A 27,293-nucleotide genomic window follows, 5' to 3' on the forward strand; every position below is an offset into this window, starting at 1 on the left:
AAGATGCAAATATTGTTATGGTGGTGGGCAGTCACAGAAGCTAAGGAAGGGTAAGAACTGAGGTGCTTGGGTTTTGTTGCATTTTTTTTTTTCAAGTAGCCAGAGACAGTTTGAAAATAAAGTGGCAGTAAGATTAAATTGTGTGGTTCATTTCCAATGCATTCTGCACATTCATTAGACCATTTGCAACATTGTTTATCTGCTTTTGTTTCTGAGTCTTCTGGAAGAGTTTTTACAGTAGACTTTGGTGCCACATGGACAACCTCTGCACCGACTTTGACAAAGAAAGACGGCTCCTTGTGTGTAGTTGGGTAAAGGAAATCTTTCTGACTCTTTTTTTAATCCTTTTAAATGTAGGATTCAGAAGTATTACAACGTCTTCATGGGAAGAATAGATGAATTATTTCGTCAGGTCTCTCCCTTCAATTAACACTGGTTCTTCAGAAAAGTTACTTTGTAATGATCTCTAATTCTTCATCTTTCTTACTATTGATAAATGTGCATTACTGCCCTCTGCTGCATGAACTTGGACCTCTCCTAGTCTTTGTAGACTGATAATAACTGTGTAAGATCATTGATTTTTTTAAGTCCATTTCTAACAGTTGACAGGAATTCTTCTCTTGATGCAATTTGCATCCCCCATATGTATGGATTTACTTAGAAGCATTACTTAGAGTGGTTTCCTTAGAGGTATTTTCATATTAAATGGCCATTGAAAAAGAAAAGCAGATGATCATGTCTACTATATTAAGAAAGTGCTTTACAAATGAGTGGCAGATAGTGTACAAATTAACTTAAAATTAACAGTCTTAGACTGTATCCACACTTGACTAAAAAGAATGAAAAGTGGTGGATTTTAATAAGCGTAACTTTTGATCAGAACTTACAACTGTGGGCTTTTTAAAGGAATCACCTCCTGGAATTATGCAAACACGTAGAAGGAAAATCAGGTAATTCTGTGAATTTGAAAGTAGTACTCAGAAGGTTATAATTTTATCTTGCCTATTTTATCATGTTATGCCTAATTTTATCATGTTAGAAAGGGCCCCAGTGCTAGCTCCAGTGTTAAGTGGAGGAAAGAAATATATTCAATATTGTAGAACGAAAAGATAGTTTTCAAAATTTGAATAGTTCTATTACATGCTAAGATCATATTTACAGAATACATTTTGATACCTAAAAGGCCAATTGATAAGAGACTTGAGAATTTCATTTTCTTATTAATTAAAATACAACACTGGCATTGGAGAACAAGGCTAACCCACTTTTAGAACACAAACAGTTGTTATTTCCTCAATCTTATTTGATCTTAGATTTATACAAATTTGCACATATATTCTTGACACTGACAACAAAAATAGCATTTTATGGATTTCAGAAAGAACAATAACAAAAACCAAACTAAATCTGAGCTTATTCTCAGATTTCTTGATAATTTAAAAACTAAGTGGTCAAAGTGCACATATATTAAAATATGATTTCATGAGCAGTTTCAATGAAATCAGATATTCCCTCTGCTTCCACATATTTAGCACTGCCTTGAACTAATTAAAGGTACTGTGATTCCAACTGGCTATTAATTTACTGAGTAAATGGAACAAATCAAATTAAATAAATGGACAAATTAAGTTAGTAACAGAACAACTTGCTGATTGCTAGATCACTCTATTTTTGATTGCCGCTTCCTTTTTCTTTGATCTACAATGATTTCATTTTTGTATCCTATACTCCTGTATTTTATTGTTTCCATCTTTCATTAACAAAGTGCTGTTTTTAAATGTAAAAATGACCTTATCTTCTTGGCAAACAGCTTGTATTCTTTGTTTTCTTTTTCAGGGCCCCAGTGGAATCTTGACAATCATATTCAAACTCAGTCAGCTGGGTTCATATTCAGCCATAAGTCACACACAGAAGGACGGTGAGGAAGTTAATATCATTAATACAGGCCAGAGGTAAAATGTAATAGGACAAATTTAAATAACATTTTTAAATGGACGTATGACACATCTCCCACATTAAGTTTAGGAACTCTGGTAGAGTTCCAGAAATGTTACTCCTTCCCCACATGTCCAAATGTTTTAATATGCACTATGTCTATAAATCCATCTGTTATGGGCTGAATTATGTTTCCCTCACAAATTCATATGTTGAAACCCTAACCCACAGTCTCTCAGAATGTAACTGCATTTGGAGATGAGGTCTCTAAAACGGTCATTAAGTTAAAATGAGGTCTTTAGGGTAGGCCTTAATCCAATATGATTTGTGACCTTTTAAGAAGAGAAAATTTGGCCAAATACAGAAAGGGACAGCCATGTGAGGATACAGGGCAATGGTGGCCATCTGCAAGCCAAGGAGAGTGGCCTGCAAAGAAACCAAACCTACCAATACCTTGATCTTGGACTTCTCGCCTCCAGAATGATGAATAAATTTTATTTCTTAATAATAAATAAATTTCTGTTGTTTAAACCACCCAGTCTGTGCTATTTTGTTATAGCAGCAGACTAAGAGCAAAATAAGACACCATGTTTAGAGCAGAGAGCCTTTTCTGGTTCTCTGCTAAATGATCACTCAGTTTCCAAGAGCCTTTACAACACTGGACAGAGCTGAAATATATGTACTCATCTACTTCTATTCTTGATGTTATTTGTAGCCATGTACCAAGCTCAGCTCCTGCAGGGGAATCAGTGTTAAGTACTATTGCAATAATGGAATTTTCTCCTTTTTTAGGTGTGCTCCACATTGTTGCCATAACTGGGCATTATATCTAAAATGAGAGCCTGCTGTGCTGCCAGTTACTCTGTGCTCAATATTATTTTAATATTGGATGTTGTTTTAATGGCATGAACTAAGGGACCCAAATAAGAGATAATACATGTAATGCATGTAGAGTACTTGACCAGCTGGCACATAGTAAGCATTTAATATATTTTGCTTATTATTATTGTTTTTATTACCACTATTTATTCCAAGCCAGATGCCTATAAAATTCCTTAAGCTGACTGTAGTTTAATATCTTAACTTTTCATATCTCAAATTGCTTTTGAGCATTGTAGCCTATTCTTACAGTATCAAAAGGTAGAATCTATTACAAAATGATCATCCCAAAATAAACTAAACACAATTTACAGTCGCTGTTACCAAGCCCTAGTTATGCTTCAAACACAGATTTTAAATTGCCACTTGGGAACCTATTTTCTTATTTTTTGCAAATAGTTCTCACATTATTTTTCAATCTATGCCACAATTTATTTTCTAGTTGAAGTTTTTCCATGGTCATTAGTCTAAGGTTCAGATAACTGACAGGAACAAACACACTGTACCATGACTGGATTAGCTACCCTGCCCTTCCATTTTTTAATACTCTCTACTTCAAGTGACCAAATCATTTCTGACTGGATAAATTGCCAGATTTTCAATAGTTTCCCCATTTGATTAATGTTTGTTTTGGAAATACTGTGTAATAATAACATGGTAGAAATGAATCCATCTTGTTGTTGGCAGGTTGAGGGCTCATAGATCATTTTGCCTAAATCACCATGGCTTCTAAATCGTAGCAGTTAACAATTGATTAAAGCCAACCAATCAACCAATACATCTCTCCCGCAAATAAAAACAGTAACAAAAGCAGAAATTTAAAAAGTCATGTTTCTGGAGCTCTTTCTATAAAAAATACAGCAGCTTTAACTTCTCTAGAACCCTGGAGACCTAAGAAGCAGAGTTTGGAAGCCCCTGGTCCAGATTATTGAGAAGTTGTTTGTTTTCTTGCTCACCAAGATGAGATTTCTTACAATGAACCTCTCTTAAGAATTAAATGTTTCCCTTTCACAGCCAAATGTAGTAGTTTCCAAAGATGAATCTTGAAATAGCCTGCCAGAGTTCAGCAATGGGAGTAAGTGGACCATCAGGAAGGATCCGCAGTGTATAAAACCAGCAGAAATTGGGCATTGCAAAGAGAAAGGCTTGGTGTTCAACATTTGGAGAATGTTTCTAATTTCCATTTCACCAAAGGTCTCTCGCATGCCCAAGGATCAATAGAATTTTATCCACTTGAGTTTTTTACTATAATATTTGCACACTTTTTATTAGTTGGGCTCAGGTGTTAGGGGAGGGATCTGTTCAACAATTCTCTCTCATTTGAGTGGCAGATAAAGTATTGAGAAGATGATTAATATGTCAGGGATCAAAAACCAAGCCATTATCTAAGGAATTATGTTTCTGATCGATTCACTGTGAAATCCCTCAAATCATTTCACTTGTGCGTGATTGTGTCAAGTACAGCTAGTGCCTTAACCGTGAGTGATGAGGCCTTTTCTCATTAGCTGGTCTTGTTGTCCCTGAAATCAAGGTAGAAAAGAGTTAGTAGCTGAAAATATGGCAGGGATCAAATAGGAGATGCAAATTTTCCTATCTGGTATGGAAATTAGTCCTATCACGAAACACAAAAAATGTTCACAATACCAGTGCTAACTTAACATTTACTGAAGGTTATTTAAAATGTAATTGACAGCAACACACGGTACTATTATTTTATAGGCAGAGTGAGAAACATGAAATTCTCATGTGATAGGATCCAAAGAGTCGAGTACTACTAGAATAGAGAACCAGGTAGCCTTGTTTACTATGGAGAGGGGAAACCCACATAACCATATTTTCCAAATCTTTTAACACCCAATAAGAAGAAGGTCTGTCATGTCCATCCTGTGTGGACAAGATGATTCGGGGTCCTAAAGGCGCTACTAAAATATACTCTCCCTTCCCAAATTTGCATAATACCATACTTCCGTTCTTACTAACCTAAAATGACCACAACTAGTGTCATTTCGTTGGGTTCAGCCACAAATGTAGGAGTATTGTCTCCTTGTGCACTCTAAAAGTGTACATGCAACTTATGAGAAAAGGAAAAACTCTGGGGGACATCTCTAATTTCTTTTATTTCCACAGTCACATGAATTCGATCTAGTTCAGAAGTTCCAGATACCCTGTGAGAGACAGAGATTGGCAGAATTCAGTAGCAGATGAGAACAGAAGAAGGCTCCCGAGAGGGGTGAGAGACAGATTTCAGTGAGGCAAGGCCTTGACAGTGGACTGCAAGCCTCTCCATAGCCAAGGCCCGGACTTATGCACCTTTGTATCTTCAAGACCCTAAACTTAATACATATGCAGTGAACAGATGAACAACTGCTAAACAGACTTATGTAGGAAGTGGTTACCAATGCAGGGAAAGAGATAATGGGATAGAAAACAAGAATAAAGCAACGATGTGTATGCACTTAGCTCACCTTAAGGCTAAGTAGTCAGAAGGAAACCAGGATCCAGGAACAACTACTGAGACAGTTGTGGTTTTTTTGATGGAACCAAGATGACTGGAGGAGCAAGGAGGGAAAATATGGCCAAAGGAAAAAGTGTTCATAGAGGTACTTTCTTCTGAATAAGAAAACCCTATCCTTACTTCTGTACAGTGTTGCTTTTATATGTTTACTCCCTAATGATGTTATTGCAAAATGCATAAAAAATATGTTTTTCCAAGTAGAATATGAAGTGTGTAACTTCATGCTTATAAAAACACACATGAGAAAACACATGTGTGGTTATGACAGTAATCCTAAGGATTATGTTATTTGCAGTTAGTTGATTTTATGTATGCATATCTACTTGTCTACATGTGGGTTATGTGTGTCTTTCTGTCTGTTATACAATTTTGCAGAGAACATTTGGATCATGAATGCAATTAGTTTTTACCTCCTTTTCGGGTATAATGGTGTATGCTGTAGCATTTGATTCCATAGTGTGATTTAGTTTTATGTATGTGAGAAAATGTTTGTGCACACAAAGGTGAACTTTGATTTTCAACTTTGTGTAAAAATTTGTTTTTGGAGCTTGTAGGGTGTTGTGTAAGCAAGCCTCTGAGATAATCTGTATCATGCTACCCAGAGCTGAGGGGTTTTGTGAGAGTAAATAAGGTGAGCTTGACATCATTTTTCTTTTCAGCAGAGCATTGGCAGGAGTTAGGTATGACTATATGGGATCTAACTTTGGTTGGAAGTAAGGAAAGAGGAACTGATGGAAATAGGCAAACTATCTTCAAATTTTCTCTTGGTTCATTTGTTCCCTTCTTTAGCTGATGGTGGGTATTCACAACCTTCAAGTGGATGTAGAGTGGTTTCTTGCCTACATATTTAGCTCTCTTTTGAATTTTCCTTTTGCTCTAAAATACTCTTGAAAAATTCCAAACCAATAGTCTCCTAACTTAATTTTCTCCTTTTCTCTAATGTTTTCTGACTGGCATATCACAAAGAAGGCAAAAGATATAATATAGCCTCCTTAAGGTGTAAACAGTGAATCACAAGTACTTACTGAGTTTCCTTGCCCTCCACTGGTGCCTGGAATGCTTCCTTTGTCCTTACAAATCCATTCCTAGACATATTTTTAGAAAGTGGAAAAAAAATTGAATGTGAAAATCTCTACCCTAAGAAAGCATAAAGGCAATCTAAAGATAAGAAAAGATGCCAGAGGGTTCCTTAAGTTTTAATGCCCCTTTGCTTGTGGTGTTTAAAAAAAAAAAAAAAAATCTGCAACTGGAAGCATTCCAGGCCAGACAGACTCACAGAGCAGGGCAGGAAATATGCAAAGCTGGTGCTGTCTGGGAGAACCCAGCCATAAATTCACACTTTAGAACTCGGCCCTTTTTTGAGGCAAAGAAAAGAGTCACTATCGTTCTCACTTAGCGATGTATACTCCTGTACACACTGGTGTGCATCTGCATCAGGTATGAAACCTGAGGAGCCCGGGTCCGAAGATCAGATCTAGGGTGCGGTTAGGGAGATCAGCTTCGTTCTCTAGTTGTGAGCTGCCAGCTCGTGGCACTGCCTCAATTTCTCTGCGCGCAGGCGTTAGAGCCTGAGAAGGACAAATTCAGCAACTCCCAAAGAACCCTTCGCGTCGCATTGGAAACATTGGCGCTTAACCGCCAAACCGCTCCAAACCCGAGCCCTGGGCTAGCCCGGGACAGCTTGTCTCCGGCCAATACTTCCGCGCCCCGCCGGGCGGCTGCCACTGGCGCCCCCAAGCGCCGCGCGCCCGCGCGTCCCAGCCGCTCTCTGCACCTCCTTCGACCTTCTCAGACGCAAACCTGACCTGGGGAGCCTGGGGGTTGACAGGAAAGGCTTCCCTGGGAATTCCCAGAGGCTAGGGAGGAGGCAGGGAGCTGAGGAAGGCAGGATCTCAAAGCCTTCCCTGCCTCCGTTCATTCCTGTTTGGGATTTCCTCTTCGCAAAGGGGGCAGCTGCCTGGCACAGTGGAGATGCCCGGTAGAGCTGGGAGACTGAAACCCTCGGAGCCTACTCAAGGCACCCCATTTCTCCCAACCCCGAGGAGACAGAAACGTACGCTGCGTGTAGGGTGGGGTCGTGGGGTTGGGGGGTCCAAAAGATGGAGACTAGAAAATTCCAAACGTCTCCCGGGTGAGAGAATAGGAACATCTTTCCCCTTTTTCTGGTCCTCTTCTCCCCAATTCCAAAGCCCCCGTCCACGTCAGTTGGGCACCCCCTGGCACAACATAGCGCAGCCTCACACACACACACACACCGGGAGACACAGACTAAAACCCAACTTGGGCACTTGAGCGTACACAGACCGCAGCATTAACGCCCAGATGCTCACTTCTCGAAATCTTCTATGGGGCTTTTCTAGGGCTCCTCTAGGAGTCAAGCACTGGAGATGGGTTGGGAAACCTAAAGAAGGGTGCTGGCGGTCCCCAAGGGCGGTGGCAACCTGCCCCTCTCCACTTCCACTTTTGCCCTCCGTCTGTTTGTAAAGGTCTTTCCACCCGCTGGAGCTGTTGTCAGGCATTAGGAGGCCTCACGTTCCTTTGGTAATGAATCCCATTTTCTCAATTGTTGTGGAGAGCAGAGGGGTGTGGGAGGGGGACAAGAGGGAGAGGCAGGAGGGGGGGCGCGCGGGGGGGGAAGGAGAGGAGTGGGGCGGGAACGTGGGGGGTGAGAGAAACGTTTTCACTCTTTGTCACTCTTGAATTGGGGGCGGAGGAAAAAAAAACCCACTGTGGGAAGCTATAAAAAGCAAAGGGGGCGGCGGTGAGAGAGCAAACGGAGAGAGCGAGACCGCGCGGCGCGCACGACCGCTCCCAGGGCATTGCTGCGTCGCCGGCAGCGCTAGGCTGCCGGGTGTGAACCGGGGAGCGACACTTCGCCGAGACTGTGCCCGCGCCCGGGGGAGACCTCGGCTCTCCTCAGACCTCGAGGGTCCGGTCTGGGGCGTTCCTGATCCCCCTTATAGCGCCCAATATCACTGTGTCCTGCAAGGGTTGAGACATAAAGGGTCGGGAAGGAAAAGAGGAGAGAAAAGCAACTGAGGCCGAAGGAGAAGGAAGCGGTGTGGCCCTCCAGAGCCAATTAAGAGAACTGGACCGCGGAGATCCGGCGGGAACGCGGTGGTGCGGGGCAAGGAGCAACTGAAGCGGTGCGGTCTGTGGGGCTGGGTCTTCTTGCACCTCGGGTCACGCCTCCTTGGCGAGAAGGCGCCTCGCCTTTGATTGCTTCCAGTTCCTGCAGAACTTCCTGCCCTGGTGGAGAAGCGGGTCTTGCTTGGGTCGCACTCGCTCTTGGTCTGAGGCGTGAGACTGAATTCACACGGTGCTGGGCCCCCGAAGCCAAGTTGGGTTGGGGGAACAGAGCCTGCGAGCCCCCGCACCCCGAGTGAGGGGCCCGGTGTTGGGGTCCTTCCTCCCCTTGCACCCGCACCCTTCCGGGCTTTGCGCCTCCCCGGGGACCCCTCGCCGGGAAATGGCCGCGTTGATGCGGGGCAAGGACTCGTCCCGCTGTCTGCTCCTACTGGCCGCGGTGCTGATGGTGGAGAGCTCACAGCTCGGCAGCTCGCGGGCCAAACTCAACTCCATCAAGTCCTCCCTGGGCGGGGAGACGCCTGCCCAGGCCGCCAATCGATCAGCGGGCACATACCAAGGACTGGCTTTCGGCGGCAGTAAGAAAGGCAAAAACCTGGGGCAGGTAGGAAAACACTCCAAATACACTCTATAGTCAAGAGCGGTAGGCACCAGCGCTCTAGAGCGCGTAGTTTGCCTTTGCACCCCTCAACCTTTCAAGTGCGCCCCCAGGTGTGGCGCGCCCCGCAGCTGGGGAGGGGTTCCCGGAAGCAGCTCTTCGTGGGTGGGGGTGGCTGGTGGTTGCCGGTTCTGGAGGGCGTGGAGCGGGAGGGTTAGGGTTCTCCCACCTTTGCTTGAGGACATGGGCAGGTACAAGATCCAGTGTGTACTAGTGGGGAATGGTCCTTCTCCAGATTTACCACGGCAATGCTGATGATAATGTTAGTAGCAGCTAACACATAGCAACGATTTTGGGTCAGGCACCGTTCTAAGCGCTTACATATATTTAATCTTCACAACCCTATGAACTAGGCGCGGTTACTTTTCCCCATTTTGCCAATGAAGAAATTGAGTTACGGAGTGATTAAGCAATTTGCCCAAGGCACACAAGCTAATGTTAAGTGGCAGAGTGGGATTCCAATCCGAACAGTCTGGGTCCAGATCCTGGTCTCTTTACTGTTACAGTTCACAATCTGGAGGGGGAATTTACTCCCTTTCAGGTTCTGTTCCCCTCGCAACCACTTTCTTCCTTCAAAGAAGTGAGGTCACAGACAGAAAACTTCAACAGACGCGCCATTTCTCACTTCTGTAGCCTCGTAAATAAATCATCCAGGAGGGAGCAATATGATGAAGAACAGTGACAGCATCGTAGCGCCGGCGACCGGAGTGCCTGCGATATAGCAAGGTGGACCCCGGAGGCATTCTTGCAAAAGGGCGTCTCTCTGTCACACAGACATATAAGATTGACAGTCGCTTGCAATGAGTTACACAAACATACACACACCGTAAAACGAACCTGCACACTCGGCACCCGCTGTGGCCGGCGCGCAATGGCCAAGAGAGGGGGGCCTTGTGGGCGCCGGGAACCACGACAGCTCCCCCTTTCTGCTCCTTTTGTAGGAAGCCCAAACTGAAAGCTAGTTGGCCAAACAGCACGCGCACCTCTCAGCACAACTGTCAACCCGTGAAGGTGGCTCGTTGCCGCACGGATCCTGGGTTTCCTTGTTTCATCAGAAGAGCTCGCTGCAGCCGCCGTGCGAGCTCTCGGTGTCCTCCATGCCCCTGCCGCTAGCGCAGGCAGGCAGCAGGGTGAAGGGTGAGAGCAAGGGCCAGTCCTGCAGGGACAGCGAGGGGAAAGTTAGCAGCGCTTGGCCCCCTACTGCCCTCTCACGGGGACAGTTTTGCTAGTTTTGCAGTTCCAGAATGCTTCCTAGGCTTTGAAATGGCAACCATTTCAGCTATCTTTTCAAAGGAATACAAAGTCTACAATCACAGGTTGTTGTTTTTTTCCAGGTCTCAAGGGAAATAAACTATATATATGCCGACATACTACATGCATACATATCCTTTGCACATTCTCGCACATGTGCATATACCTCCACATTTATGTGAGCATTCTCATTCCCTCTTACTCTTCCCTCCGAAACACCCTGACACTTTCGATAGTAATGGACATAACTTTATATTCTCTTAGACATCCATCATGAAATGAGGCAAAGTTTAGAAAGAAAGGATCCTGTCAATCCAAATCATAAGACTTTTCTCTAATGGTATTGACTTCAAATTCCACCTTATCCGTTGAAGAGAGCTAGATGTTTACTTAGTTCAGCCAAGGACAGAGGAATGGACCCAATGATCTTTTGAGGTTCCTTCCGATTCTAATCCATGTACGTTCTGTGAGTTTCTGTAAAAGACTTTCTGTTTTTATCACCACTGGGCTCCAACACTTGATGTTCCTGAATCAAATTATCAGTTATGTCAGAACTGTCATTAGCCATGGGGTTACATGGACTAAACTGAGGGTTGCTGCCCAGAATCTAGCTTATGTCTTATGTTTTGATATGTCTATTTCGCTATCTTTCCAAATATCTGCTCCTTAAAGAGGTTGGAACTCTATTTGCTTGTCTTCAAACGGAAAATTTATTTATTTTACAAATGAGTATAACTCCTTTCTTTCTTTCTTTCTTTCTTTCTTTCTTTCTTTCTTTCTTTCTTTCTTTCTTTCTTTCTTTCTTTCCTTCCTTCCTTCCTTCCTTCCTTCCTTCCTTCCTTCCTTCTTTTCTTCCTTCCTTCCTTCCTTCCTTTCGTCTTTCTTTCTTTCTTCTTTTTGAGTTGAATTTCTTATATACTCTCCATAACCTAGTGGTTCCGTGGAATATATTTCATTATATTTACTTAACTGTAATACCATATCCTTAAGATTTGATGTTCGGTTTGTGAGAAAATGTTAATTTATGAGAGATAGTGGTAACATAAAATAAAACACTGAGTTGAATCGAAGTAAGATAGTTGGAAAATAGGAGGATTATCTTTTGTTATTTTCTGCTTCTCACTTGCTTAGCAGGTGATCTATACTGTATACTATTATGAAGAAACAAATAGAAAAATCTATCTTCTTTGAAGTAGAAAGAGGAATTCTTTGAATATTTATGGGTCTCTTTACCTTTTTTATTCTACTAGTTATGTGGTTTCTGAAAATCTTAGAACTCTCATTTTCAATAATGGAATGGAAGTTAGAAAGACTATTCAAACAGGAAGATGCCGTATCCTGTTTTGGAGAAAAAAAAAATCTAAAATTGAATTGTAGCTGAGCTGAATTTTTATCCATCGGAATAGAAAAATATGATTGATTGAGAAGATTGGAAATAAAGTGCCACCTGATCAAACTAGCTAATTAAGTAGTGTCATCCTGAGGCCTGATCAGTTGATTGTCTCTCCCTCCCCCATCCTTGATTGCTGATGCTGAAATGTATGTGTTTCAGAGATACAGGATTCAGGAACAGGAAACTGTAGGATGCAAATTCAAGTAGGCACTTTAGAAACTTAGTCTTTGGTCTTCTTTTCCTTAAGTGAAAATTGAATAATTGTCTGTTTTTTCTGACTTACTTTGAGAATAGAGAATTAAAGCAAAAATTTATTGTGATTGCAGAATAAATTATTGAAGGAATTTAATAATTCACTAATCTACAAAAGTAAAAATGAGACAAAATGGGCCCCAAGGTTTTCTTCATTCAATGTAGTCTGTTTTCATATAAGGTAAACATTCTTATGTATAGGAATTCTATTTGTTCTGGAGGCAAGGTGGATTATTTGTAAATCAGTACTGGAAAAGATGCCTTTGAATTTCAGGAAAGATTTAGAGAGCTCAGAAAGAGAACATACTGTTCTTCAGAGGTGTTACAATTCCATTTTTAGGTTTGCTTTCAAATACAGTTATAAGTTATGATAGAAAATGACAGAAAATTGAATATGGCAGTATTCAGGTGATTGATACAGAAGGAGCAAAAATGATTTTGCTGAATTATTCATACATATGTTTTAATCTGACTTTCTGTTTTCATCTCTTCCTTACGGGTCTTAAAAGATAGCGTACATCTGTATAAGTATATGGGATAAATTAAGTTGTGGACTGTTATTAATGTATATACATGTCAATGTATTTCAGTTTCTAAAGAGATTATTGCAAACATTCTAAATTAAAAGGCATTTTAAACAAAATTTCCAATATCATGTGGATACATATATTCTGAATAAGTACACTGTTGCTCGACATCACCTCTGGAGTTTGAGGTGATCAACTTTTATCGGCCACCCTTAAGAACAACTGAAAACAAGCAATTTAAAAACTCAATTTATCTTTGCAGTTCACTTTTTTTTTTTTTTGGTAAATGGAAAACCTTTTGGATTTGTGCTTGTAATTACTTCTTTTAGTCTTCTTTACTCCTTGCTTTGTCTTTTTGAGACAAGCAGATTAATTTGAATGCAATGCTATAGGATTTTTAAATATTTGTTAAAAGTTATGAGTAGAACAGTGGAAAATAATTATGTTTTAAATGTAAATAAGCTTCTTGGCATGTATCTCTAAAAAAGAAGCTGAAAACTGGTTTAACATAAATTTAGATTCTATGATTTTCTCATATAACTTGGACATTTGGACAGGTTTGGATGAAGTTGTGCTGTGAATAAAGAATGCTTGAAATGCATTGAAACAGAAGCTTGAGGGAGTCGGCTAGAGAGTACTAATATTTGTGCACTGCATTTTCTTTAATAAAAGTGCCACGTCTACTTGTATGCATAAACACTCATGAAAGTGCTCACAAAAATCAACTATATATAAACTAGATAGTCTATTTTCTATAGGTGATCACTTCGCTTTTTGAAATTATCCATGACTTTTTTTTTTTTAACCCCAGCCCAACTTTCTCCTGCTAGAGAGTAAATATCTGCGATTTCCTTTGGACATCAATTGACGCTAAGTGTAATCGGGAATGCAAATCATTTTCAAAATTTAAAGTTTCCAAAATAGAAAGATTTTGAAACAATCCACAGTAAGGTTCCTGTTCCTTCACTGTGAATAATAGAGAAATTGATAGTTGATACAAGTGGAAGGTGACCTTGTGAATAGCAAAAAAAGTATTTTAACGATAATCTATGAGCATCTATCATTTTATTTTTGTGTTAGAGGAGAGAGAGCAAGGGACAAGTTTACTTAAACTCACTCCAGCTGTGACTTTGACCCTACCAGAGTCTTCTTTAGTACTCCCCTGTAATGCAAACTTCTCCCAGGATGTTTCAAATCTTACAGTTTTTAAAGTAGAGAAAGCAATATAATAGAAAGGTAACTGATATATTCTGTTCTAGGAGAATATTGCCACTTCTTCTTCTTTTCCCAGCACAATCATTTTGAATGGATATTAAAATAACCTGTTAAATTATAGAGGTCTTTTATAAAATCAACGTATTTACATTTTAGACTCACTCTTTTCTGGCTATTCATTCTTTGATATTGATGTAACATCAAAGTGAATTACAATCTTATTTCTATCTGTGATTCCCTGATAGCCTTCTAAAGTCATTTTACTTCATTGGACTTCTAGTTACTTGTATTCATCGATAAAGGAGATAAAGCTGCTCCTAGTTATTTATCTGATAATTGAAAAGATTTATGCGATATTTGTGTCTGCCTGTGACTCTTCCTGAGTCATTTTTTTTTTTAATTTGAGGCGGAACCCAAAAGGAAACAAAATTAATAACAGTTAGTGGATAGATTTTTGCGTTGTGTAGGATTGCTCTAAAATAACATAGATTAAATATGGAATGAATAATGAAAATTTAGTATTACCATGTAAGGTAAGCAGAAGTTAATTTTCTCTTCCTCCTCTGTCCACTTTTGCCAGGAACTAGAGAACAGCAACATATTTTTCTCTAATTGTTGTTGTTTTTTTCCTTTTTTCAGGACAAATATAAATAATTCTCCCAAACAAAGAGGTCAAGTGATATAAAATATGGGAGATTTTTTTGATAGGAACATCTGTCCACAGGAAGAAAAGTCACCACCCAAATATTTTAAGTAGTGGTTTCCCAGCGTGTCTCTCATGCTAGCAACTTTGGGTCACTGCTCACTTCTTTGGGTTCAAACCAATGATGGAAGGCCATAAATGATACCAACATCTAATCAAATGTCCTTAGGGAGAGCTCATCCCATAAATCCTTGTAAACTGAATCAGAGAAAATGCTAAGGCAGAGGGATTTCAATATCAGATCGAAAATGCTGTATTTTAACTCAAGTAATTCGCTTATGTGGGCACTAAAAAACAGAATTATTACTTCAATACTGATTCCACAACCACTGAATCTGTATAACAGGTTATATTTGTGGGATCTTAATACTAGTTTAGATTTATCTATGTGCTCCAAATAATAAACGTAGAAATGAAATCAGAAAAAGCACAAAAGTAGTAAGTTTTTAAAAACCTATTACTTCTCTCTCCTCCATAAATAAAAGGGACAAATGTGCATCAGATATCCTTTTAAATATATTACAGTGCTAATTTAATTGATTCCACTTATGTATTATAATTTGGTATAGAGAATAGTTACATATTTCGTAGTCATAGCAATTTTAACTACCCCACCCTGGTCTAAAACAAACAAATGTATAAAATCAATGAGTGAATAAGTACAGTAAGTGGCAAAACCAGTCAAAGCATCACAATTAGGAGGCTTGATTTCTTAAAATGGTGGATCTATCCAAACATTTCCTCAAAGATGTTAGTTCTCCATATTATGCTTTATCATTCCAAGTAAGAATGTTCTTTTTTCTAGGAACTGAAGGAAGTGAGTGATCTTCAGACATATCATTTCCTTAACTGGCTTACAAGTACTTATAACACACATTAAATTATAGTTTGAGGTTCCATTTATTATTTACTCTGTGCCATGAATTGCTCCAGATGTTTCATTTTAATTAACTCTTTTGAGCCTCTTAACAGCCCTTCAAAGGGCAAGTCCTATTATCATCCTTATTTTTAGAAGTGATGAAATATTTTATAAATGATAAAACAATACTTTTCCTGAGACACAGAGAGGTTATGCAGTTTGTATAAGTCACACAGCATTAAAAGGAGAACGGCAAAACACACTCCCCAGTATCCATCTCCCTGTATCTGACCACTACCAGGTGCCCACTGACAGCAGGCAGAGGCCTTCTCAGGGACTTCTCTACAAGGACTGCGAGTTGGTTTGGCGGGCATCACTCATACTCTGCTTAGATGGGGAAAAATTATCTAGGGTGAGAGCCTCCTATTGCTTTCACGTCTTCCTTACTTTTGACTCCTAGCTGCTTTCAGAGAATCAGATGATCTGTAGCAACACTACAACACTATAGTTTCCAAACAGGTTCTAACTTATGACTTGCCACTAACCAGCTGAATGTCTTTGAAAGAGGCACTTCATTCTCTGCTTTTTTTAAAAATACGTAAAATAAGATACAATAACAATAGCAACCATAAGAGTAATGACACTTATGTGACTGAGGAGAGGAAAGTACACTTATTTACTGTGCTAATGTAATTGTTACTACCACCATTACAGAAATAGGTAAGGCCAAGTGCTCACGCACAAAATAGAAAGTGGCTGTCCAGTCTTCCCCCGGCCAAATTGGCAGGGGCAACTACATAAATGCATGTGATGTCCATGAGGGAAGCAAATGAACTCTACACCAAGGCCAGGAATTGTAAAACAAAACAAGACAAAATAAATACACACACAAATATGTTATCGCATTTCTTGTATCGAATGTGAACATAGGGATGGTGAGTCAGCGCTGTCTCATACAAAGTAAGCAAAATAGCATATAATTGAGTAATTGGTGAAATCACACAGAAGCCAGGGTATGGCAGACATTAAAATATAATCGCAGTAAGTGAAGGTCCTAACCGCCATGGCAATATTAGTTATGTAACCACAGGAACCAAAATAATTGAACAACATGTCAGAGTCTGCTGCCAACAGCATTAATTTGATATTCTCCAAAGTGAGATAGCCTCTGCAAAGGCAAGTTTCTTGACACTTTCTGCACAGCCTGGGGCCCAGAGAGCTTGCTGAGAATTGGGAAGGTTTACAACTCTCTTTGAGTGTCAGCTGTCCTACTAGGAGGACTCAGAAATTTGGAGCTCATTATTCCCATTCCATTCCCTTCACTTTCTTTGTTTTATTTGAGCTATTTCTTTCATGATTCAGGTAATTTGGAAATATTTTAACAATGTTAAACGAAGAGTGAAAGTCATCTCTTTGAAGTACATGATAAATTTCTTTTAACGGATCAGAAACAAGCTGCCAAGCTTATTTGCCAATAAGTGTTTATATCTAATAATGAGCTAAAAGACTGCATTCAAATGGGAGGATGGGTGGGGGGAATTGTTGTTTAAAACCAACTGAAATGACAGCTCACATTCAAATAATGGTCTTCACTTGCTCATTCTAGCTTCACTTCATCTTAACCCTTTGAAACTTGGCTCAACAGGCATTGGGTTGATTTATCTCTTGAAGTCCAAGGTCTTCTTTCCAAAAATCATCCTCTATACTCTGTAGTCTCTCCTTTAACACTTAATTTATCCCCTTACTTCTGTTGCTACATATTTCCATGTTCCTTTCTGGGTTATTCCTCTTTCTTCCTTCCTTCATTTCTTTCTTTCTTTCTTTCTTTCTTTCTTCTTTCTTTCTTTCTTCCTTCCTTCCTTTCTTTCTTCTTTCTTTTTTTCTTTTTTTCTTCCCTCTACAATCTTCTGTCCATAAATGTGGGCATTTCCTCAAGTCCCTTCCTTAGTCCTCTTCTTTTTCTGTTCCACTCTCTCTCTTTTGCTGATATGATTTCCTTCTTTGGAAATCATCTGTCGCATAGGCAGAAATCTACCCTTAGTTTGATTGAACTCCTGAGCCCCCTTACCTGCTCAACAGTTTCGGAAGTCTTTCCAGAAACAAACAAACATAACCATATCAAAAAATATACATTTTATGTCTGAATTGTCAGGAGTTAGGCAACCAAATCTTTATGATTTCTCATGCCAATAATAAAACCTGGTAAACAGTACCCTAGGTTAGTCTAATGAAGGCCATAAGAATCAAGTCTCATTGCCCAAATTCTTCTCATGCTCTGGTCTGTTCATCACTCACTGGTGATGAAAGAAAGCCATGTAGATTCCCATGACCCCTACATATTTGAATGCTTGGGATTTAAGTAGCCTCCATGTTTTTTCTCTATGATAGACCTGTTTGTTAAAACAACTCATGTCTGATTAGAATGTGCACAAATCTAGAATTTATGCTTATAAAACATTACGTATTATAATATGTACATACACATTTTAAACAATATATAATGTTATTTTTATACCTTGAACTACTTACCACAGAGTATTTTTTTGCTATTTGCTATTTTAGAAATAATTGTTAATTTTTAGTGTGGAAAAACCTTAACATTTACTTTCAACCTGACCGACACTTAAATGTGCTTTCGTAACTGTGTAAGAGGATTCTTCAAATGTACTTATTCATCATTATTCAAGATGGAGAACTTTATAGAAAGAACCAAGAGAAGCTTTTATCATCTACAGGTTTCCAGACTTTGTACAACAGACTACAGTGGGCATAGCTGAAGCTGACAGATACAGTAGAAATCACCTCGTTTAACTCGTTTTATGTAGGAGGGGACCATGCTAGGAGATGTTTCCTGGTCTGCCCCAATGTACTACAGTCAGTGCCTGTGACAAAAGAATTTCTCCTGGAACTTGGATTATTTGACTTCTAATGCAAGCCTTCCAAATAATCAAAAGCAATGCTTTCTGTTAAGTCCATAGGAGCAAAGCTCTACAGAAGAATCAAATTCAGTTGATTCAAAGCTAGTGGGAGTTAATTATATCGAGAGCTCTTTTTCAGCTCTGAATTTTGTATGTCAAAATGTATTATCAAAGAGTACAATGTCATTATGACAACTGTGTCAGTAGGATTTAAACAAAATGAACGGAGGGGAGTGGCTTTGCATATATTGTCCTTGCTCATTTTTTCAGTCATGGTACTTAATGACATGATTAGCAAGAAGCCTGGCTGGAGACAGTCTGCCCAAGAACAGCAGGAGCACACAGAAGAAGGGAAGAAAATAATGGTGCACTCTGGAAACACAGATGGCTTGACCTTTGTCCAAGCATCATTTAGGATAGAGGCTAAAAGCTTTAAAAATTTTCTGACAGAAATGCACGAACAGAGAGATACTTTATGTTGTGACCCAGCACACACACACACACACACACACACATACACACACACACACACACCTCTGAAAAAAAAGCTTCTAAAATAAATATTCTTATGATGGGTAATGCAGTGAGACATTTTCAAAATTTTAGTCCTTTCCTTCTGTTCTGTTCTATGCTGGTCTCTTGTTCTATTCTATTCTCACTCTCTCTCTCTCTGTCTCTTTAAAATGCTGGTCATGACTCATTGAATGGATTGATCAAAACCTGTGGTTTGAAAACCTCTGCCTCATTTGATACTCACCCTGCATGGAACTCAGGGTACTATGCTTGGAGATCAGCAGCACTTTAGGATCAGCCCCAGTAAGGGGAGGTAGAAAGCAGAGCAGGTAGATTCTTCATGGACAAAAGCATGCATTGTCTCAGACCTCTCCCACTTTCTCTTCTGCAACAGTGTGTCAGCCTCTGGCCTCTATGTGGTGTACCTCTTCACCTGAGATGTACTTAAACTCTGCCTCTCTCCACTTCTCTGCCACTCCACTTGACCAATAACTATACTGCGTGTGGTACTTGGATGTTTCAGACATGTTTACTCAGAATCTGTTATGCTACATTAGTATTGTTCTTTTGGGGCGTATGCCATGTGCACAGTCATACTTTATTTCTGAGAAAATGCAGTTGAACGTGGTTATAGTTTCTACGTGGGACAGAAGGTGAACCTCAAAGAGCATGGGACATAAATTCAGAAGACTTGGTTAGCCTATCTTTTTATATGCTTGCCCTTGAAGAAATCACCTGACACCTTTAAACCTTAGTTATCTCATCAGTAAAATGTTAGTTCATAATAATAATATTGTATTTTCCTTGCTCTTCGCTAAGTATAAAATATTGCTTATTTAGTTAACATCATTAGAGATTATTTTATGCAAAACAAAATTAAGACCTTTCCACTCTGAATTTATGAAGGACAAATGTGAATTAGTTAGAATCAACCCAAGAATGAGTTAATCTAATTGGATTTTATGATTCTGGAATCATAAATCCAGTTTCTGTCTTGATTGTCTTTTTTTATAAGTAGGAAGTTGAAAGTGGAAGGTGGTTTTTTTTTTTTTTTGGTTTTGTGTTGTTGGTTTTTTTCTATTTGTTTTGATTTTCTTGGATTTATTCAAAGATTTCAGTGCCAGTGGTAATACTTTCAACTTTCTGATTAAAACTTAGTTTTTGTTTTTGTTTTATTCTTGCATGCTACAAACTGCTCTCTTGCTTGCTGTTAGAAAATCCTGTCCATGATATTCAAGGAGAGCTCTATACCTTTTTTTTTTCCTATCATGTCAGAGATGTGTTACTATTTATATGTTCTATCTTGGAAAGGCATGATAAGGGTCTTAATAATAGAAGTAAGTATATTTTTAAAGCTCTGAAACTAAACCTGAGGGTCATATTTTGGACACATTATAGGTTATGGGGTTCAGAATGGATAAAATCTGGGGAAATAGCCAATTGTAGTCAAGTTGTCTGGATGTGAAATCACATGGACTGTGACAGAGGAAATACATTTTGTCAAAATTCTTCAAACAGGAAAGTGGGTATTTTCAGAGCTGTTGGAAACATATTGTATTGCTAAGGAGGCATTTCCTAGTGAACAATGTAATAACTCTGATCATTCATTCAAGTGCTGGAATCTCACCCAAACATTTGTCTAAGCTAAAAATAGTCTAAGCTTCCTGCTTTTATCCCTGCTCTAAAGCAATTATTCTCTAATTTATAGGATTCTACTTCTTCCTTAATATTGATCTCTTTTGATGCTTTATTGTCCTCCAATTGTCATTGTTTTGACTCAGACCATAATCATTTCCTGATGGACTATTACAATATTGTAACAGTTTTGTACATCTCTAAACCATCCTCTATACTACTTCTAAAGTGAGATTTTTTAAAGTAAAAATCTGGTCAGGCTATTCTCCATCTCATGTCTATTTCTAGAGCATGAAGTCCAAACTTCTTGACATGGCATACAATGTCATCAATTATTTTGTTTCTCTCTACTTTGTCCCTGGGGCCACACAATTGTTGAGTGAAAGAGCTGGGATTTATAACCAAGCAGTCTTGCTTGAGTCTGTCTACCCAATCACTGAGCCATGCTGCCACCTCGTATAAATTGGAAGCCAGAGAAATCAGCTAGAGAGTTTTTATTGGTACATTTCAGATTCAGATGTGATGAAATTCTTTAGATCAGTCAACTTGCTAATTCTTTATTTACTTCTTAAGCGTATTAGATGCTATAATCATAGTAAACAAACATTTGACATAGATGCCAAGCTGGGTCCTTGAAATAGGTAACCGTAAAGACAAATGCAGTCTTCTTGTGGAATCCAGTTAGAATTTTAAGATTGAAAGAGGTACCCAGAAATGGTCCGGTTCATTCCTGTTTCCAATACGATGTTAAAGTTGGACAACCTGCTGTGTTTTCCTTTTTACAAAGAGTTCTGAGAATGAACACTTATATTGCATTGCTTAGTTATCTCATTATCTTAACTTCAATTATGTTAAGAATGGGAACATCCTGCTTTCTGTTTTAAGTGAAGCATGAATAAAACAAACCTGGGTATCAATTTCTATGTAAGATCCCTTCCTTATTAAGAGAAAATGTAATCAAATTATTTTAGTCATTCTTCACAGATTACACTCTGATTCCCTTGATGAACAGTCAGGCTGACCTGGAAGAGTAAGACCATCTCTATAAACAGTGAAGAAAAAAGTCTGGTCATGGTGGACATTATGGTGATAATGTGAAAAGGTGGTGTCTGCTTTTTCTTTTCTAAATATTTTAGAAGGAATTAAATTTTGATTTTTTTCCCTTTGTAAATGCCTCACTATTCCCTGAGGAGGTCTGATCCTAATTTTATCATTTATAAAGCACTAAAGAAACATTAGTGGGAAGAAGTAGACTTAGCAGGAATTAGAACGGCAAGAAATAACAAAGTTGCACTAGTAGGAGGATAGGAGTCTGGTGACCTAAAAATGGAATTGCAGAGAGGGTGTGTTCAGTAAAGTGGACAAGATCTTCCTCAGGTAGGGAAGAGGGATGGAATGTGTGCTAAAATACATCAAAGGAAGAAATTTGATAAAGATACAAGTTTAAATGATGTCATAGATTTTTTTTTAAACAACCACACTGAAATATTATTTTTCCAAATTAGTCACTGCAGAGAACTCATTCTTTTGATATTGTCACTTAAATTTTCTGTTGGAACTAAATTCAGAAATAGTTTACATGTTTATTTTAGGTTATAACTTTATGACCACAAACAATGTTATACATACTGATTAACATACCACATTTAAAATACTTGGCTCTGAGTGGCTTTATATTATTTCCATAAACCAAAAACCCCACAGAAGGTAAGGATGTCAAAGAAATGTGGTGTAGTTTCTGAAAGCAATTCCAAAAACTTCCAAAAGACAATCTGAGTCAAGGAATCAGTATTGTGGTTTAAATTGTAAACCCTTCAATGTTGATTGCTTTAAGGTAGAAAACCATCAGTTGGGTTTATGGCCTTAAAATTTAATATATATATATATATATTATATTATCTTGTAATTAAGTCTTCTCCATTAGAAGAACCTGGTCAGAATTTATGTAATATGGTTACTATTTCTCAGAGGATCGTGGTGTTCAGGAAGCATTTAATGAATGCAAGCCAGCAGCACATTACCCACCCAAAACCCACTCTTTTCCTGAAAGAAGAGGCAGGAACAAATCAAACACAGGGCAATTCCCTAGAGTCCGTCTGGTGATAAACATTACTTTATATGCCACTTAATTAAAATGTGTACACTGAAGTCAGAAAAACAAAAAGGTCTGTCAAAAGTTATTTTTTAATGCAAACATTCTATTAAAATTTCAGCGAAAAAGCTAAATTGCTGAACTTCAGTGAAAATGTTTTTGCAACTATTCAAATTAATACGATGCTTCCAAAATGTTCTTTGGAAATCCTTATAAATTTTTTTGCTTGCTTATTTGCCCTACTGCTATCTTCCCAACACTTTTCAGAGGGAAGATTTTCTTTTTAACAAGAAAAATCTTCTCGAAATTAAATTCCAGTGAGGTCCTGGCCACACCAGCTGCAGCATATTGTAACTGAATTTTAGTCTCTGTTGGTTCTTCTTGTTAAAAGCACAAGTGCCGGCACTCAGGTCTTACGCCACTGACGTCCCAGTGATTGATTGCAAATTGGATTGGAGTGTGTGAAATATACAAGCTTTCAACACAAAAGAGCAACTATATTTGATGGCTTGACACTTAAAAAAATAAGTTAGACCAAAAAATATAATTCTGGTTCTTAGTAAACGTCAATAAAGAAGAATGCAGCCCAACCTCACCAGTAATTTTGTTGTTTTTAACTCCACTTCTGGGAGAGTCAGAGACTAACTGGAGAGAATGTGTTTTTTTTTTTTAAGATTTTATTTATTTATTTGACAAAGAGACACAGCCAGAGAAGGAACACAAGCAGGGGGAGTGGGAGAGGGAGAATCAGGCTTCCCACGGAGCAGGGAACCTGATAGAGGGCTCGATCCCAGGACCCCAGGATCATGACCTGAGCCGAAGGCAGACGCTTAACGGCTGAGCCGCCGAGGCGCCCCTGGAGAGAATGTCCTGATAGTTGTTGAGACCAAGGTGTTCTGAATTTTCAAGGGCCATTTAAAATATCTTAGGGAATCAAGGCAGGGTGACCAAAGCAATGAACAAATTATTGATTTTGAATGCATGCTATCAGATTTAAGACTCTCAGGCTTAACGATGAGCCCATTGCAACCATCATAAGGGGATTTAGTATAAGGATTTGAAAGAGTGGTGATCTGCAGCTAAAATGCATGAAAAGAACGAGCATGACTCAGAGCTACTTGTGACTCACAAAATCAAGCAGGAAAAATCAGCTGACCTTTCCGTCATAATCATTGCTTATCCATGTGTAGTGTCACTATACTTCTCCAGTGTACTCCTAGCAATATCCTCCAGCCAGCATTAGTGAGGTCAGATAGCTGAGCAATACATGATACCTTGCTTCTAGAAGATAGGGCAACTAACATTTGTTGAGAACCTACTTCATGCCAAGAACTTTATATTATCTCACTTAATCTTCTCAATGCCTTATGAGCTTCTGTCATGGGCAGAGCACTCAGTAAATGTTTGTGAAAGACAGGCAAGAAGAAGATGCTGGAAAACTGAACAGTTACATTACTAGAAAGCTCAACATATGGTATCTGTGGTCCTGTGATGGTTTAGCTTCAAATTCGGAGTTATTTGATCACAGTTTTAACGTAGAATGATTTTGCCTTGCTGAGTTAGTAGGGAGACCACTTAATTTTTTTTTAAATGAATGAGATTTAGATGGCTATCAGGTTATCAGGCCATTGTACACATGGCCAAAAAGTACATGAAAGATGCTCAACGTCATTAATCATCAGGGAAATGCAAATCCAAACCACAGGGAGATATCACCTTACACTTGTTAGGATAGTTATTATTAAAAAAAGGGGGGGGGCAGGAAATAACAAGTGTACATGAGGATGTGAAGAAAAGGGAACACTTGTGCACTGTTGGTGGGAATGTAAAGTGATGCAGCCATTATGGAAAACAGTGTGGAGGTTCCTCAAAAAATGAAAAATTGAACTATCATATGATCCAGCAATTTCACTTCTGGTATTTATCCAAAGAAAACAAAAACACTAACTCAAAAAGGTATATGCACCCTATGTTTATTGCAGAATTATTTACAATAGCCAAGATATGGGAACAACCTAAGTGTCCACTGATGGATGAATGGATAAAGAAATTGTTTATAGAAATGGAAATTATATAAAATTCCATATATAACGGAATATTATTCAGCCATAAATAGAATATTTGGATATAATGAAATATTATTCAGCCATAAAAAGAATGAAATCTTGTCATTTGTGACAACATGGATAGACCTCAAGGGCATTATGCTAAGTGAAATAAGTCAGACAGAGAAAGACAAATACTGTCTGATGTCTCTTATATATGGAATCTAAAAAAGAAAGAAACCAGCAAACATACAAACAAACAAAAACCAAGCTTGGAGATACAGAGAATAGATTGGCGGTTACTGAGGGGCAGGGTAGGAGAATTAAAAATGAAGTGGAGACACATAATCCAATCACTGAGGCTGGAAACTGGCACAACTCCATATGCAATTAGTTTAGCAAGTGTGTCTGATTATTTTTTTTATGTGCTTCATTTCTTGTACAAGATACTTTTTAATTGTACAGAAACAGACTAGCATGTTTTACTGAAACAGTCCTCACATGAACCAAGAAAGAAAAATGATCAGTGGCATTAAATCTGAATTGCAAATAATTTCTCAAGTCGGTCTACATTATGGTTCAATTAAGGTTATGAGTTGTTTGTTCCTGTGCCTGAAAATTAAGGTGAATACTCTGATCTTGGTCAAATTGGAATCTTTTGAGTGGGTTTTGTGAAATCTTTGTTATAGTTACTGCTTTTTCAGGATGATACTACAACTCTATTTGTAACTATATTATATATTTATAACTATATTATAAAATTGAAGTTTTCTTTCCGTTTTCCTACCAATCTTAAAAAAGAGTGAATGAGTTTATTTTCCCCATATTGAGATTTTATTTTGTTTTGTTTTAGGAGCTTAACAACTTTATAGAACTGTGCCTGTAAACTCTAGAAACATTATCAAAGTGCTTATCTTTTCATCTCTGAAGAATAAACCAAAATTGCCATAATCTTTAAGAGGAGTAGATTATAAATATCTATTAAAGGAAAAAATAAACATTTAAAATATCTGATCATTACTAATGGTTGGCGAATGGTAATAGGTTGCTAAACAAGTATTTAATATAGATAGTTTGTGGGGAATTCAGTCCCCCCAAATTGCAAAGAAGTGTTAATTTATACTCTTTTAAATATTGGTTTTATTGGGAGGGGGAAGCAAAGGCAATCAACACTAATTGTTTAATAGATTCTGGATTGTCCACCATGTTTTCTCTGACCATGTTTTCATTAATAATCAGGAAGTCAAGGTGTGGGCCAAATGTCTCATTATGTTTCAGAAAGACTAAGGAAGAGAGAGATTGCCTGGTTGGTCTGATTGTTGCAAACCCAGGGACAAGAACATAGAGCATTTTTGGAATGTGCACATGCTTAGCACCTGGAATTTTCTGAGAGTTACAGTCATACTTCATCAGTCACCAGAATGAAAAGCCAAATGCCGATCTGAAGGAGAACTTCTGAGGCAATTCTTCTGGAGCTAGCCATATACCCTACTTGTCATCTCTCAGACATAAGCCTTTAATCCCCTCTTCCTAAAATTGTTTATTTTAAAATGTGAGGAAGGCTAAGGATGTCACAGTCAAGCTGTGAGCTTCCTCTTTAAAGAATCCCATCCTTCAAACCCATCTTCTGCAAAGGAACTGGCATCCCATGTGCTGAGCAGATGGCGTCCTGCAGCACTGGCCAGCCCACATGTGCAGCTGGTCCTCTCTGGCACACAGGTGTCCTGATTTGGACCTTCTTGAAATTCTGACACCACACTTTCCTCCATGGGGAGGTATGACTTGGTTATGCTGTTTTCTGGTGACAACAGATATACTGGCCTAACAATAACAGCTCTGACTAAGGTGATAACATAACCCTCTAACTCATATTTAGCGGGGATCCAGGGTGTAGGGTTTGTTCTAAGAGTTTGAGCCAACATTTTGGTTTTGATTTCCTCTTTTATGTTGTGTTTTGTCGTTCATGTCTCCTCCCTTCACCTCTTTGAATTTTGGGTACTTCTCAGAAGGGTGGGAAAGTCCTTGGAGGGGGAAATGCTATTGTAATAAACAAAGCTAAATGTTCTACATCAAATGGGTGGCTTTCCTAATCATTGGCAAATACCAGGCAACCACGTTCCAATGTTAAGTAATCTTCCGGGTTTAAAAATGAGAAAAACTAGACACATTCATTAAACTTTTCAGAGCATTTGACAAAAACTACTGTGAAAGTAAAAGGCGATTTCAAAACTGTAGGCAACAAAGAAGAAATTTAGTTGATGTTCCTTCTGCATAATCTCTTACATAATTATTTCAGCCTCACCAAAAATATTTGTCAGTGCAGAGCCCAGATGTTTTGAAGTTTGTTTGTTTTTTAAAAAGAAAGCAATATTTAAGAACTTTTCCGTTTCTTTCCATCTTAGTAACAGCTGCCCCTAACAACTGCTTGTAATGAATATGGCTAGGTAGGAAAAGCATTCGGGGAAATAATGAGAGAAGTAGATGGTATCACATTTTCGAGATTTAGATTGTGTTCTTGTTTTCTCTCTTTCACAAAACATAACTTTGAAAATTAATATGTCTTGTTTATGGAAAGCTCTTCATCTTCACTCAAGTATGCCCTACAAAATGGATTGACCCGGCCTTTAGATAAGCAGACATAATTACTCAGCTCAAGGGGGAACTAAAAGTTTATTACCCAGAAGTGATTTTATTCCACTGTGTTAAGATAATTCAACCATTCCCATTGATGTAAAAGGGATAATACAATATGGAAGAGATATTCTTATTTCCAAGAAGTAAAGATTTATTCTATAAGAATGACTCGTTTGATATTG

At 38.7% G+C, this 27,293-nt stretch overlaps 1 protein-coding gene across 1 annotated transcript in view; it reads left to right on the plus strand.

Annotated features, from left to right (window-relative positions):
• Positions 1–8,092: 8,092 nt before the first annotated feature.
• Positions 8,093–27,293, plus strand: part of DKK2 (dickkopf Wnt signaling pathway inhibitor 2) — a 96,647-nt gene continuing 77,446 nt past the window's right edge. The window contains exon 1 of the mRNA XM_006727176.3: positions 8,093–9,020. Within this exon, the coding sequence (XP_006727239.1) occupies positions 8,799–9,020 (222 nt within the window). The 5' untranslated portion in view covers positions 8,093–8,798. The remainder of the gene's footprint in view (positions 9,021–27,293) is intronic.

The sequence above is a fragment of the Leptonychotes weddellii genome, chromosome 2, assembly GCF_054177405.1.
Source record: "Leptonychotes weddellii isolate Sample4059 chromosome 2, ASM5417740v2, whole genome shotgun sequence".
Classification (NCBI taxonomy): domain Eukaryota; kingdom Metazoa; phylum Chordata; class Mammalia; order Carnivora; family Phocidae; genus Leptonychotes; species Leptonychotes weddellii.